This window comes from Chaetura pelagica, unplaced genomic scaffold (assembly GCF_000747805.2).
Source record: "Chaetura pelagica isolate M959 unplaced genomic scaffold, ChaPel_1.0 scaffold153, whole genome shotgun sequence".
Lineage (NCBI taxonomy): Eukaryota > Metazoa > Chordata > Aves > Apodiformes > Apodidae > Chaetura > Chaetura pelagica.
Window position 1 is genome coordinate 2,630,967 of NW_009952707.1, and position 15,171 is coordinate 2,646,137.

The 15,171-nt window shown below is 41.0% G+C and overlaps 2 protein-coding genes across 2 annotated transcripts in view; both read left to right on the plus strand.

Annotated features, from left to right (window-relative positions):
* The window catches only part of RPL27A (ribosomal protein L27a), a 20,055-nt gene extending 17,014 nt beyond the window's left edge, over positions 1 to 3,041 (plus strand). Inside the window, exons 3-6 of the mRNA XM_009994253.1 lie at positions 67 to 130; positions 732 to 807; positions 1,632 to 1,806; positions 2,848 to 3,041. Coding sequence (XP_009992555.1) covers positions 67 to 130; positions 732 to 807; positions 1,632 to 1,806; positions 2,848 to 2,976 — 444 coding nt within the window. The 3' untranslated portion in view covers positions 2,977 to 3,041. The remainder of the gene's footprint in view (positions 1 to 66; positions 131 to 731; positions 808 to 1,631; positions 1,807 to 2,847) is intronic.
* Positions 3,042 to 6,094: 3,053 nt separating this feature from the next.
* The window catches only part of TRIM66 (tripartite motif containing 66), a 52,840-nt gene continuing 43,763 nt past the window's right edge, over positions 6,095 to 15,171 (plus strand). The window contains 1 exon segment of the mRNA XM_009994276.1: positions 6,095 to 6,314. Coding sequence (XP_009992578.1) covers positions 6,095 to 6,314 — 220 coding nt within the window.

Consider the following 15,171-nt stretch of genomic DNA (forward strand, 5'->3'; position numbering starts at 1 on the left):
CAGGCCGGGCTGCGGGCCGGGCCGTTGGTGCGCCTGGGGCTCACAGCTGCTCTCCCCTTCCCGCAGCCTTCCAGACTGAGGAAGACCCGGAAGCTGAGGGGACACGTCAGCCACGGCCACGGCCGCGTGGGTGAGTGGGGAGGCGGCCGCGGGGAGGCCCGGGCCCGGAGGCAGCGCTGCAGTGCCGAAGGGCTGCTGCTCGCCCGGCGGGTTGCAGAGGGATGGGACACTGGGTGCAGGGTGCCTCGGGCACGGGGGGTAGCAGTGAGCAGTACTGCAGGGTGTGGGGGTGATGCCTGTGCTGTGGGGGCGCGTGCCACGCTGAGGGGCACATCCTGAGGCCTGTTTCCTTAGATTTCATTGGATTTGTAACTTGTTTTGTGATTTATAATACAGTAGCGTTCAGGGGATTGATGCTGATTGACATCTTAAGCTTACGGGCCAGTGCTGTGTCCCTTCTAACTTTTGGTCATTCCTGCCTGTTCTTACTACACCCCTTGTGCTAGCACTGGTGTCTTGCACTCCAGTAAACCAGCCCGAAACATGCTATGGATAGTTTTTTTCTCTCTTGTAGAGCTGGTGTTCAGTTCTCTCATCTCATTGAATTGACATTAATTCAGAAGAGGGGACAGAATCAGAATAATTGCCTTAAATTGATACTAAACCTACCTGTAAGCCCATGTATTACATGTAATATTCTTGGTGTAACAAGCTTAAATTTTTCTTTTTAGGCAAACACAGGAAGCATCCTGGAGGACGTGGTAATGCTGGTGGTTTGCACCATCACAGGATTAACTTTGATAAATAGTAAGCTAACGTTTTAATCATATGATAGCAAAATCTGTGTTCCTGAAGTAGAAACAACTAACTTTTATATGTGAATAAATGAAATTCTCTGTAATCCTGTGTATTTTTTCCCCCAAATGTGGAGCATGTCATTGTAGCTACAGTCAACTCATGTTCCCACTTACCTGAAAATCAAAAGCCTTTTTGCTTAAACCAGGCATCTTTGAGGTCAGTGCAGCATTCAGTAACCTTGATCAAGCTTGCTTGTTAAATATGGTCTGTGCTTAATGATGCACACGCAACATGGTATGAAAATTCAAAATGTTGAGTCCAAACTGCACCCTGTTTAGCTGCATATGGTGAAGGTAAGGGATGGGATGTCTTTCCTTATTGCCGAGACTAGAGTCACGTCTGGACACTGCCTGTTGTCCTGGTGTGCTAGAGTACTCGGACAGTAACCACTAATCTATATTCACTGGCTGTGACCATTCCTGACTCAGTCAGTCACCAGGTTAGTGACACTCCATAGGCAGTGCAGCCCTCCCTGGGTTCACAAGCGTTGGGGTTGCTCTGGAAATACAAACTGGGCCAGTCTCACCAGTGAGGGGGGTTCAGTTCTGAGTTCATGGGACAACAAACAGTACAACAGAAAATAATTTATTTTGGTTTGGGTACCAATCACTGATTATTACACTTAAATACTATATTTATTAATATGAATGAAAATATAATGTGGCATTTGGATTACTTTGATCAAGTAAGATGCTTGTTTCAGTGTTGATTTGTAGTCCTAACTGCTTAGGATGAGTTTAAGTGATCTAATGAGGAATGTATTTCTTTCACAGTCACCCTGGTTACTTCGGAAAAGTAGGCATGAAACACTATCACTTGAAGAGAAATCAGAAGTTCTGTCCTACTGTCAATTTGGATAAATTGTGGACACTTGTCAGTGAACAGACAAGGCTCAATTATGCAAAAAAAGAGGCTGGACTGGCCCCAGTCATCGACGTTGTGCGCTCAGTAAGTTTCTGCGTGTTCAGACCTGTAGTTCCTGGTCACTTGTGTAACTTTAGCTTTGTGTATCCAAGTAGGAAAACTGCTTGAATGTGTGTGAACATCTCAGGACAGTATCTTGCCAAATAGGTAGTTACACAGGTACTTACGCTGTTAATTTATATAGAACTTGTGCTTGATAGTGAAGAGGGAATTACTTATTTTGGAAGGTGCTGAAAGATTACTAATTGAAAATGTTGCTGAAGATAGGCATAGTAACATGGCAGAACTAAATGACACTTCTTGAATATCGAGACTAGAGTCACATCTTAACATGCTTTGTTGTCATGGTGTGCTATAGCTCTCGGACAGAAATGTCTGATCTCTATTCACTGGCTGTGATGTCTGGTATCTCAGCCAGCCACCGAATCAGTGACACCAGCTGGTCTGAGAAGTGGGTATGGTTTGCATCCCAAGTTAAGGTACCTCTGTTGGCCAGTTACTCTGCCTCTAGTGAGTGATTAATTTAACAGCTCTAGTATAATGGACCTTGTGCCATGATTGTCCTTTTAATGTGAAGGATGGGAATGAAATGAAACTATTCCAGTGGCAGAGAACAGCTGTTGCTGCAAAAGCTTCAGTTGTCTGTTTAAGCTGTGCAGAAGTGTCCTCTGCTCTGTTCAGAAGTACCAGGATTTCCAAAGGTAAAGAGCACTGAGCAGGAGTCATTGGAAGTGCAGCCAGGTGCCCTCGCCTGTAAATTGGGGAAAGGTTGAGAACTTCTGTACCAGATTTCACAGTGTTCTCTGGGGGAAAAAAAAATAATCCAGCCTCTAAAATACAGGAAAAGCTCAACTTTCCACTCTACCTCTGAGCAAATGCAGCCTCAGTAGGTCAAGCAGGGTATTTTTCTTGAATTTGCATCAATTCTGTATCGAAGACAAACACTGAGTGTAAGGTCATGGTGACTGGGGCTTTGGTTTTAACTAGTGTAACCAAAAGGCAGGTCTGGATGCAGGGCCCTGCAAGCTGATGACAAACACTTAACGGGTTGTTCTATTTTTGTAGGGCTACTACAAAGTCCTGGGCAAGGGGAAGTTACCCAAGCAGCCTGTAATTGTGAAAGCAAAGTTCTTCAGTAGAAGAGCAGAGGAGAAGATCAAAGAAGTTGGTGGTGCCTGTGTGCTTGTGGCATGAATGCCTTTGTTTTACTCAAAAAAAATGAATAAAGACAATGTGTAAAAATATGTTGCTTTGCAGAAGTTTCTGGTTTTTTTCCTTGCTGGTCCAGACACTTGTTCACCTCAAGTTGTGTCCACTTGGTGATTTCTGGCAGGTTTTGACGAGTGGTTTGACCACTTCTCACTCTCTTTTGGAAGTGCCAGGCTGCGGTGTCCAGCGTTGGGTGTGTACCCATGCCTGGTGCCTTTGTGTGGCAGTCGGTGAGCCTCTTTACGCTGCCCGTGGAAGGGTGACTTTGTGTTACACGGGGGCTTCACCAGAGCACTGAAGCTATGTGCTCTCTCCTGGGGATCCTGTCATTCCTTCTGGGAGCTGGGAGAGCTGAGGTGCGGGCAGGGAAAGGCCGTGAGGCGCTGCCAGGCAGGGAGCGGTGAGCCAGGGGTTGCTGTGAGAGGAGACGTGGCACGGGAATCTTGTAGTGAGCTGATGCTGTGGGTAATACCGTGTAAGAGGTACTCTGTATGTGTACAGGTGAAAGGTGTAGTCAGAGAGGTGTGCGTTTAGTGTCACAGCTGGCACTGGGCAAGGACACCTTGCAATAACCAGGCCTTGGAGAAGACAATTCATCAAGAGGCTTAGAGTGTCTCGTGTAAATCGCCAACTTGGCAGAGACGACTTGAGGTCTATATGCATAATTGGACCTAAGGAATGCAGGAGGTGATAAAGAAGAACCAAAGTCAAGAATATTGATGGCTAATTCTGTCTTGGGCATTTAAAGCTGGAGGAGTTGTGGTATTGTGTCCCTTAGGTGAACTTAGCTCCTTATAGTGCTAAAAATCACACCCCTAGGTCAAAAAGACCCCTGCCGAGATGAAGACCCCTTGGCTGAGCATGCATGGTAGCAGAAACAATGGTGTAGCCGTGTTATAACTATATAGCTATTACAACTATATGTTGGTCACTAGCCAATCACTGTAAGGAGGATGGACTTGGAAACTTACTAACTCTAGTGTTGTGTATAAATGTCTCATGAAAAATCTCCTTTGGTATGCTTGGCTTGTGGGAAGGCACCAAGCACCCAGCTCTGCACAAACCTGCAATAAATGTCTCCTTCCTAAAGGTAGTTTGTCTGTGTTTTGGGGAACTATCATAAACCGGTTAACGCTATTACTACGAGCCCTTGTAAAAAGTCCCTCCCCAGCTTTCCTGTAGGCCCCCTTCATGTACTAGAAGGTTGCTAAGATGTCTCCTTGGAGCCTTCTCTTCTCCAGGCTGAGCAGCCCAAACTCTCAGCCTCTCTTCACAGGAGAGGTGCTCTAGACCTTCAATCATCTTCATGGCCCTCCTCTGGATTTGCTCCAAGAGCTCCATGTCCTGTTGGAGGCCCCAGAACAGGACACAGTGCTGCAGGTGGGGTCTCACCAGGGAGAGCAGCAGAGGGGCAGAATCACCTTTCTTGAGCTACTGGCCATGCTGCTTTTGATGCAGCCCAGGACACACTTGGCTTTCTGGGCTGCAAGCTCACATTGCCAGCTCATGTTGAGCTTCTCATCAATTGTGTATCAACATCCATATTTAATGGTGGGAAGAAGATACAAAAAAAATACCTGAGAAATAGGAACACAGAAAATAGAAAGAGTTCCATAGAGAGTTTATCCTTGAAATACAGAACTTAGGAAGTTACAAGAACATATCATTATATGCTTCTCTTATATGAAATGTATTAATGCTTTACTGGAAGATCCAGTCCTGTGACATTTGAATGCTTCCCTTTGCTTTGTTCTGGGGTGGCTGTTGCCTTCCTGAGGCCATGGCTGATCTGCTGGTCCTGAGGCAGCCCCAAAGCATGATACTGTTCCTTTGCCCTCTTCTGAGCAGACACACCAAAACCCCAGCACTTTTCTTCCTGTTCCAGGTGTGACTCAGCCTGCCTGCTGCCTCCACAGCTCTCCCTGTCTTCATACCTTTCTGTCCCACATTCTGCCTCTTTGCTTTCACCACACATGTCCAGATGCAATTAAGTTTATTTTATCTGTAAACACTGCAGCTGGACTTGGTGTTTCCCATCAGTGTAGCCAAGCCACTGATGATGTAGCTGCCCAACTGCTGATTTGCATGCCTGTTTCAGCAGGAACAACACTTGTTATCACCCTTATCCTTCCCTCTCCTACCAAAAAACTTGAACGTTGTTTCCTATTTATGTACAAAGCATAAATAAAATGTCTGGTAATCTGCTTCTTATTCAGCCACAGGTTTGGCCTTTATGGTGATACAGCATTTCCCAGTGCTACGCTTTGTTTGCACTGATTCTGTGTTCTTTGATGCTTTGGTCCCAGGCTGTGGTTTCTCTGCCTAAACAATGTGGCAGTCTAAGACCTCAACTTCCTACTGCAGGAATCACATGTTTTTGTAGGTCCTGGTTTGTCTTGTAGCAAGAGTAGTTGCAAGAAACAATACAGATAGAGCGAGCTGAGTAGCTCTGCTGCTCTACTGACATTTGTCTCTGGAAGATGCTTGATGAAGATACGCTGTAAAAACTGAGGTCATATAATAAACACTGATACAATGTTTATTAATTAAACCACAGGTACGGCTACCACAGCTCATTTCTAAAGGGACCTTTAGTTTTGTAATTGAAATTATACCTACATTGGTATAATTGGCATAACGTGCATTGCCAAAATGATGGAGGTGTGATCAGTTATGACTCTGATTTGCTTTACCTGAAAACTATAAAATATTGAGACAAAACTGAAAAAGCAGTCAGAGAATATAGTAATTTTTATTGCAGAGCTTCAGTGGTTCAAGCAGGAAGCACAGAGTGTGACAATTCAGCCTGGTAACAGCTTTGTAAGTAGATCAATAAGCAGATTACTTCAGTTTTTACAGAAGTTGCAAGCGCTGTAGAGAGATAGTGGGATCATGATTTGTAAACCTTAAACCACACTTTCCTGCACAACAATCTGCAAAGACATTATTTTTTTGTAAAACAGGTACATGACTTTTGGCTGCAAGAAACTTCCTCTTTCTTCACAAGGACTAAATTCATGTTGTTTCTGAGAACGTGCGTCCCACTGTTGCCTTCTAATTTGTGCTCAAGTGATCAAGTGTGTTGTTAAGTGAAGGGGTTGTCATGAGCCATATTGTGGCTCTTCGTGTTTTCAGTGTCAAACTTCATCCAACAGAAATGGAGAGCCTGGATCTGTTGAGGAGCTGTTTGGTATGCAAATGGGACTTGCAGAGGAGAGAGCCCAGAATGCTACCTTGCCTTCATTCCTTCTGTAAGGACTGCCTTCCATATCTGATCCAAGGATACAGCTGTATTCCCACTGAGTATGAAGTTCTGTATGAAGGTAATATTTAAGAAGCTCTGGCTTGTGCTCTTTGTATTACAGGATTAGAAAAATACATTGTTTGAGAAGTACTTTTTGTAGCCTGTTCCTTTACAGCACTATAAAAGAATAACCTAGGAGACTCAAGTTTTGTATGAGGAGAGGAGGGGGCTGGGAACAAACCTCCTTTGTTACATTTTTCAGCAATGTTTTGAAGAGAAATTAGGAAGGCAACATTTAATGTTTCCTAGAATGGACTAACTTTCACTTACCAAGTGTGACATTATGAATCTTTGATTTGCTTAGCTTAATAAATGAATAGATGCTGCAAGGCAGTTTCTAGGCTGCATCTTTATCCAGACTTTTGGACATGTTGGACCTTTCTGTGGTACCACTTGTGGTGATAGTTTTCCTCTTCTTTCACTCCCCATTCTGTGCTGCCACCTCCCACCCCCAAACAAACAAACAAAGAACCGGATGTTTTTGTGGTTAATAAAGGTCATAATGATTGTTATTAGAATATGTGTATCTTGGTGCACTGAAACTCTTCCTTTTATCTCATTGTAAATGTGGTTTCTCTTTATCTAAACCCTTCTGCCTGTAGAACAGTAACTCACCTTAGCATGCTGAATAAACCAGGGAGGATGAGAAGTATTTTGTGATTGTGGCTTTTGAAACACTGAAGTTATTTGTACAATTTTTGGTAGTGATGTTAATGGAAAATATGTTGGGGTTTTTTTTTGAGTAAGACATGACTTAGCTCACAGAAAACAAACATTTTAACTGAATGAGTCTAAATTGCCATGGGGAAGTATTCCAGACTCATTACTAATTTATAAGAAGAGCAAAGGCATGTAGATTACTTGTATTTTCACAGGCTTTGAACTTCAGATGAAAAAAGTCATTGTTTATTATCTCTTCCATAGCAGATTTTAGAAACATGTGGGAAGAGAAGATACCTTCCCTGAGGTGATGATAATCTGAACTGACGAGGTAACAAACTAGACAAGTTCAAGTTTGAGAACAAATGGAAACTGTGTGAGGAGGTCACTGTTGAAAGGCTAGCAAAACACAAAAGCTGATGGGAAAGGGAATCACTTAATGGTAAAGAAGAAAGGTTATTCTTGTGTAGGATACAGACAGAAAAAGATGTAAGTAGAAGAAGACAGAGTAAAACAGTAATTTCAAGTAAACGTCTCCTTAAAATCCTAAATGTCCAATCAAAGTGGGCTTGAAGTCCCAGAGACCTACTTTATGATAAAATGCTGTTGAAAAAATCCTCTCCATTACTTTGTATGTATCCTCATTGGACATCTAAGCCATTCCTCTCTCCCCCTTGTTTCTGTTAGCCAAGTGGAAAAGTGAATTTCTACCACTTGGTGATCTTGAACAAAGTGGAGCTAGAGGTGCTCATGAATAGTTAAAATACTAGATATTTCTTCAGACTCCTGGAGTGGATCAGGAATTATTTATCTATAGCAGATTGGAACAAAGACTAGTTTATATCTGTATTCTTGAAGTTCCTCTGCTTAGTTCCTCATCCTCTGGTAGACAGGGAACATCTGTGGGAAAGAGCAAGGTTAGACAAAAGAGATAATGAACAGTGATGACTCAGTAAATGAAGTGAGACACCAGGTGCAGAGACTCAGTTAATATATGAGCAAGGAGAGCAGCAAAACCAAAACATCTGTGTCTCTTATTTAAGACAATGACTGAAACTGCAACCACTGTAGGTCAGCCAGGATAAACTTTTGAAACCTGATGGCAAGATGCTAAATTTTGCTTGTCTTATCTGCAGCAATTACTGAGTTACAGGCAGTACAATACCAACTCAATTTTCAGTGTTATCTTTAAGTATAATCATCTCTAAGTGCCAATGATAAACTGTAAATGTAAGTGCTAAACCATTTTAGCTGAGTAAACATGAGATCTTGCCTGTAAGAAAAATGTGTTCCTTACTCACTGTGAATTCCTTAAGCAAAATATGAGATTGGAAAAAGCGAATATATTTCCAAGTGAGGTTAACCTGAGATTTGCTACAAAAGCATGCTTGAGTGCATGGTTTTCAGTGTGCTTTACTATAAATAGTAGTATACTAACAGAAAGCTCTTTTCTAGTTTGTTGCTGTTGTATTAAGATTGCTGAGAAGATGAGGGTAAGTGGTCCTGTTATTTGATAGGGGTTGATGTTGGAAACTTATTTTATACCTTATTTTATAAGGTGATTCATGAATGAAAGTTCTGAGATAGCTAGAGCTTATGGAAAAGCTCCATATATATCAGAATTTATTCAAAGCTGTGAGAACTGAGAGTTTGGAAGGAATCTGAGTGGAAAAAAGGAATTTTTCCTCGTAAGCTTGGCTTTTACCTGTGCTTCTAATATGAAGGAGGCTTTAAGATTCTTGGTTTTACTTTTATTTTTCTGCAGGCCAGTGTCACTTTCCTTTTTTTTTTTTTTTTTAAATTTTTTTTTAAATCTCTCTTTGTGTAACAGAGAATTCCCATTCCTCTTTGCAGATGGCATGTTGTGTTCTTCCAGGCTGTTTAGTGCTTGGGAAGGAATGATTTTAAAGAAAGGGATAGGATAAGAAAATAGTGAAAATTCCCCCATCTCCTGGGATGGAAATGTCTCAGATGAGGGAAGACTTTCCAAAGCTCCCACCTGCATGAATTGCCACTCACAGTACAAGGTGAAACCATATGCAGTTGGTTCTTGCATTCTGCCTTGGCTTCTTGGGTCTGGCTCCTTCTCTCTGAGTTCTGAATATATTCAACACAAGATTAATCTGGTTTCCTGTGCTTATCCCTCCTTTCTGAATTAGGATTGGATGCCACAATAAATAATGTGAATATTCCGTCACCTTAAAATGGATTTAAAGTCATTTGGCCCTTCTCACTCTGTTGTTAAGCTGCCAGATCCAAAAGGCAAGTGAAACAATGAGGGGTTTAGTGATATAAATATGAAGCTGTAGAGTGGGAGGTTGTCTTCAGAACTGTTTCATATAACCTATAATTGGGTCTCCAAGGAAGTGTAAATTATGCCTGCAGCTTGAGCTGTAGCTAATGGTCTCTGAGAATAATTATTCTGATGGTTGTTGGAGGAAAAAGAGAGGAGGGATAGATGCAACCTGTGGACAGCAAGTATAAATGTGGTGTTTATGATAGCTCTGCTATTTGTTTCTTTATGCTAATCAATTCTCATGATAATAACAGGTTAATTATCTGCTTTGATTTATTTCCAAGACAACCCGCTTGAGGGTTCTTTCTGTTTAAACCTGACTAGACTAGAAGACCTTGAAACAAAACAGCAAGTTGTGGCTTTTGGTGTTCAGAGGTCTTTGTACTCAGTTTCCATACGTGGTGGAGAGGTTAGAGTTTGCACTTTCAGAGATGATTGCTGCAAATTATCCACAGCTCTGTCACTTACAAATTGCTACAAAATAGATGGAGGACAAACTTGAGGGCATTCAGAATTTTTTTATTTATGCTTCTGCAAAGGAACACTCTGTGTGAAGGTCAGTATCTTGATGTCAGCTTACTATTCCCTGGGCCCAATGCAGTGTGGCAGCTTTCATTAACCAAGATGAAAGTGCAGTGGTGAGACACCTGACATATTGGGAACTAGAGCTTGAACAGTGTATGGCAAAACTTTGTTGTTTTCCTGAAAGCTGGTTTTGGATGACCCATGTGTGGTGTTGGAGTGTCCAGACTGGGTTTTAGGGTGTGACTGCTGGATCCACTGCCTTTGAATGTCCATTTTACCCAACCTGCTGTCTAGTTGTGATTGCTGACAGGAGTGTGAGAGTGGAAATAAACACATGGCTTATGAAAAAGGGCTGCAAAAACCGATTTAGCAAAATAAACATCTGCTGCTGAAGCTTTTCAGAGCTCAGAGATGTGTGTATATAAACACAACACACACATAGAGACATATGTCTGAATGTATGTTGCTTTCTAGTACTGGTGGCTTTTGTGGTGGTGTTCCAAGTGCATTAGCCAGTTATGTATGGTAGTTAAAGGGTAGTGAAGCACTGGAGGATGTTGGTGAGGACTATTTGTCCACATCCCTCACATGATGCAACTTTGTGGGAGTCTGTTCAATACAAGGTAGTCTTCAGTGATTGTTCAGTACCAGCTGATAATTTAAATACACTGAGAATAGCTTATATGTGGTTTACCCTGCATATGTGTCTGAAATAGGGTTTTATTCTGCATATCACAAATGAGGATTAAATCCAACACTGGGATCTTTGCTAGCCTTTCTAAATTTGTGGTCATCTCTTTAGCAGTGAAATGTGGTGTCATAAATAATTATTTCAAATGATAAACAGCAGGAGCTAATGAACTTCTAAAAATAATTTATGCAAATGTTCCTACCTACTTCCTACCAATATAATTTCCGTACAAAACAGAGCATGTCAACAGCTCTCGTAGCTTTTTGTTAATTCTAGAGGTTTTGACAACAGTAATGGACTTCTTTTGGGCATCATAATTGCACAACAGCTGAATTTGGCTCCTGATCTCTTAATACATTAGCTGTTGTTTGAATCCTGTAATTCCATGTCGGATTGCTATTGAGATCCAGAAATTGCATCATTCTCATACGTACAAACAGTGAGTCTCTTGGGCTTCTGATTACTCTTCCCTTCACCCACAGTGCTGTAATAATGATATATTTAAATGCCAAGTACATTGTCTGCCAAGTACAGGTTCTTAAAACAAAGTAACAATGCTGTTTAGAGGCAGTGGTAAGGTAGGAAGGCAAGAAAAATACATAGGAAATGGTCTGGAAAATGTACCATGGGAGGCAATGACATCGTAAGACCTGCTGCTACCTGGATCTGGAAAAGCTCTTCTCTTTCCTTCTGCACACTTGCTCCAGGTTACTCTGAAGACTGAGTGAAGATCTGGACAAGAAGGGAAGTAGGATGCTGCTATTCATTCTCACTGTGGGATTTTTATTTCACCACTTCAGGAAAAATACAACCAAGGCAAGGTACCAGAGGCCTTAATGAATCTGAGAGGCCAGGGCAAGAAAGAAGGAAAGAGGAAAACAAACTTACACCTTGTAATGGCCCAGTACATCTTTCTGCCCTGCTGATTTGTCAACATTTCTGGCTGAAGAAGGAGAAGCAGCCCCAGGTACTCTGTGAAAGGTGTAGTGACTTCCATCTGCAGCACAGCACAGCCTGGTTCCAGGGACTGCACTGCTGAGCAGTTCTGCTTAATAACCACTCGCTCCCCAACACAAGTGGCTTTGTGTGTAGCTCTCTAAGTGGCTGTTTATCCAGAGGACAGGTAAGGGGTTTCTAGGAAACTGCACTTTACTGGAGATTTACACTCTGAGCACCAACATCCCATAGCGTGTTCACTTGGTATTGTTGAAGTAGCTGCTGTTTGTGGCTGTTTGTCAATATGTATGTAAGTTTTACTTAATTTTAGGGTAATTACTTCACAAACCACTCCCTAGTATATATATATTATGCCAAGCTATCATTAGATTCTTTTGAGAATTTACATTGAAATAGGTCAGGCATTTCCAGAGAGCACAGGCTTTTATTAAATGGAAAAGGAATAAAATAAGAAGCCCAGTTAGCTGAACAAATATGGTCTTCAAAGCTACCACCTTCAAGGAATGTCTCTTTTAGCAAGATGCAAATCCATCTCCTGTGCTTTTAATAAATCTTTAGGCTAGAATTCAGTATTGTGACTGGCAAGAAGGTGCTTACTTGTTAGTCACCCTATGAGTAGAAGACTATTTTAATACAGTATGGCCATGGTGCCCCTGTTATTTTTCCCATTGTGTTATGCTCTTTGTTCTGATTTATTTTTTTTTTTAATGTATAACTGAGGACTATACACGACTTATGTTCATCTCAAGGGAGGTTCAGATTTGAAATAACTGTAATTCACAGTTACTTGGGTTTTTAAGACACATTGACATTTACACAATCAAAGTTGTACTTGTCTTGGTGGTCTGTTCTGATACAAAGTTCTGACCTGTGTATGGGCAGCTCAGTCCATGTATATGTCTGGGACAACACTGATTTCAGCAGTGTAACTTGTATCTAAAACCTGGGAAAAAAATTGTCCCATGGCATTCAGGGCATCACTTTTAGACATCCCCTAATATGGGTAGGCAGTAATGTAATTTACCTCCAAAATCATGGCTGTTCTGTATTTCTTAGTATCACTGCATTTCCCAGTGTATATAAGGAAGCTTATGTGCAGAACTGAAATCCATGCATGAAATAAGTCTTCTTAGGGTGAAAATTACGGATTTTTTCTTTAAATACATTTAAAAAACATTAAAAAGAAAGTATCATCCCTTGTCAAATCAATGCATTCTTTATACAGTGTATTTTATATTTCAATTATTTGTAACAAATTAGCAGAATTTGAAGTTCCCATGAACCTGCCTAAGGCCGTGATCGTTCCATTAAGTATCATTTGGTTGCTGTAATTTGATTTAACAGGCTGCACTCGCTGAATAGTGTTGGAGTGTCATACGACAGTAACTTCAATAAGGATTTTTTTTACCTCCTACAGTGTGTAGACAGAAGTTGTCCTTGCTGGTTTTGTTTCTCAGTAAGTGGATGTTCCCAGGAATGTCTTGTGTAAGACTGAGTGCCCACCCGTAGGGCACGTAGATGAAGGAATAACTGTAAGATTACTGCAGTTCTTACTTTAAAAACTAACCTGTTGATAATTTCCCTTTTGGTTGACTTGCGGCATATTATGTAGTCTCAGCATGGAGGTTTTCTCTGTGATTAGCCAGATCAAGAGCTGGCACTGCTTGGGCAATGCTGCTATGGGAGTAGGAAACTGGTACAAAGTCTCAAAGGGCTAGAGACTGTTCCCTGTAAAGTCAGTAGGTGGTTTCCTATGGACTCTGCTGAGAATTGGAGCAAGTCCTGTGAGGCTTATTTGAGAAACTGCTTGCAAAATAGTTATTTGCTTCCTAGCTTATCAATTAAAATGTATCTGTCTTTTTATTTCTGCTGCTATTATAACTGCTTTACTTTGTAAGATCCTCACAGGGAAACCTGAAAACTGTTTCACCTTCTAGGAATTAGCTTTGCAATTCACTGGTGCTTGTAGCATGCACCTTTTATAAGGAGTAGGAGGGCAATGTCTGTATAAAACATCTTAGGTACTGCAGTGCTCCCACTGTTTTTACATTTCTCCAGAGAATGGAGCTGTTTACAGATGTGTAAAGAACACACACAACTATAATTTGGGAAAGCATGGAGAGGTTTCAGTGTGACTAACAGAAAAACATTTAGCTGTCCTAGGGTATAACGTATGAAGACTATTAGCTACAAATATTGTAGGTAAATATAAGGTACTTTTTTAGCTGCACTCCTTGTGTTAAGAAGGCAAAGTTGAAAGAGTTTAAAATACTTCTATGTCTTTACAGCATTCTGCCAACATGGGCATCTTTATCAGATTAATTTTTAGTCTCTTTGTAACTCCTCTCACCAGAAAATATTTAAACAAGACTCAGATTACATGCCCAGCAGATGAGCAAAGCATTGGCAATTGCTTGTGTTGCCCTTTTCCCTGGTATGACTTGTAGCTGAGTAGCACAAACATCTGTGGATGCTGCCTGTTCCTTCTCATGTCTACATGAACACTCAGTGTTGGATGAAATGCACAGTTAAACAAGTGTGAGATAGACCATAATCTGCCACTTGGGCCCAAAAATCACAGTTCTGTTGTACGTGCAATTTCAGAAAATAGGAAACAATATTTTTGAAAACAATATTTGGGCTAAAAAAAGCCTAAACCTCATGGAAGCAGTTGTTAAGTGAGATGTTGACTTTGAAGGAAATGTAAGAGACCTCAAAGTTTCTTCAAAAAATTTATGAATGGAAGTGGAAGTATTCAGACATCTGACTGCATAGTACTTTTGTCAGAAGTGGTAATGTAGCAATAGTTTGGGGTTTGTGTGTCTCTGTCACTGTGAAGTCCTGCTGTTAAAATAAAAGTAACCACGTTCTGAAAATGGGAGACATTCTGGGTTAGAATTGTATACCTGGCCAGGGAGGCCTGCAGGAGCCATGTCCCAAGGGCAGGTAATACTAAGCACCTGGAAACATGAGAAACTCTCATAGCTGTCTAATGCAAAGAGTTATAGACATCTTAGGATTTAATTAATATACAGGTATTTCATTTAATATTCTGTATTAAAAAATCATTTCAGTTAAGGAAAAGAGCACATTGAACATTTCTATTCCAGTAGAAATTTCTCATTGATCTTCCTTCTAAACTGTTGCTGTAAGTGAGTTTGCATAATTTAGTCATGGAAAATACTACTGTTAGTTATTGTAAACAGATCACTTGGTAAGGTGAGTATAGCACTGAAATTCTGTCTTCAACGTAATGGAAAAACTTAGATAAAAGAAGGCTTGATAAGATAAGGTAAAAATAGACTGACACACCACTACCATCTCTAAAGAAGTGGATTCATGTCTACAGTAGTTCACAGAAATGTGGTCAGAAACATGCACATTCCTTAAAAATAAATAAATAAATAAATAAATCACTTGATCTTCTTGGGCTCAGACCTACATTTTTTTCTAGAAGTGTAGGAATGAAATGGCAGAGGTGCCAAAGGCAGATACACAATTACGGAGACCTTGAGCTGTTAGTTCTCAGCCCAGGCAAACACTAAGATTAATCTCAGTTGTGTTAAGTAGCTAATGAAGGTGGAACCAGATTTTGCTGCTCGTTTTGCTTTGCAGGTGATCACATTTTGCACCTGTAGATTTGTTGTAATAGATGGTTTGCAAAAATTTTATTTATGAAACATTTTTTATCCTTCACCTTTATTCTGGCTCATTCCATCTTCTAAAAGCATGTTACTCCTCTTTCCC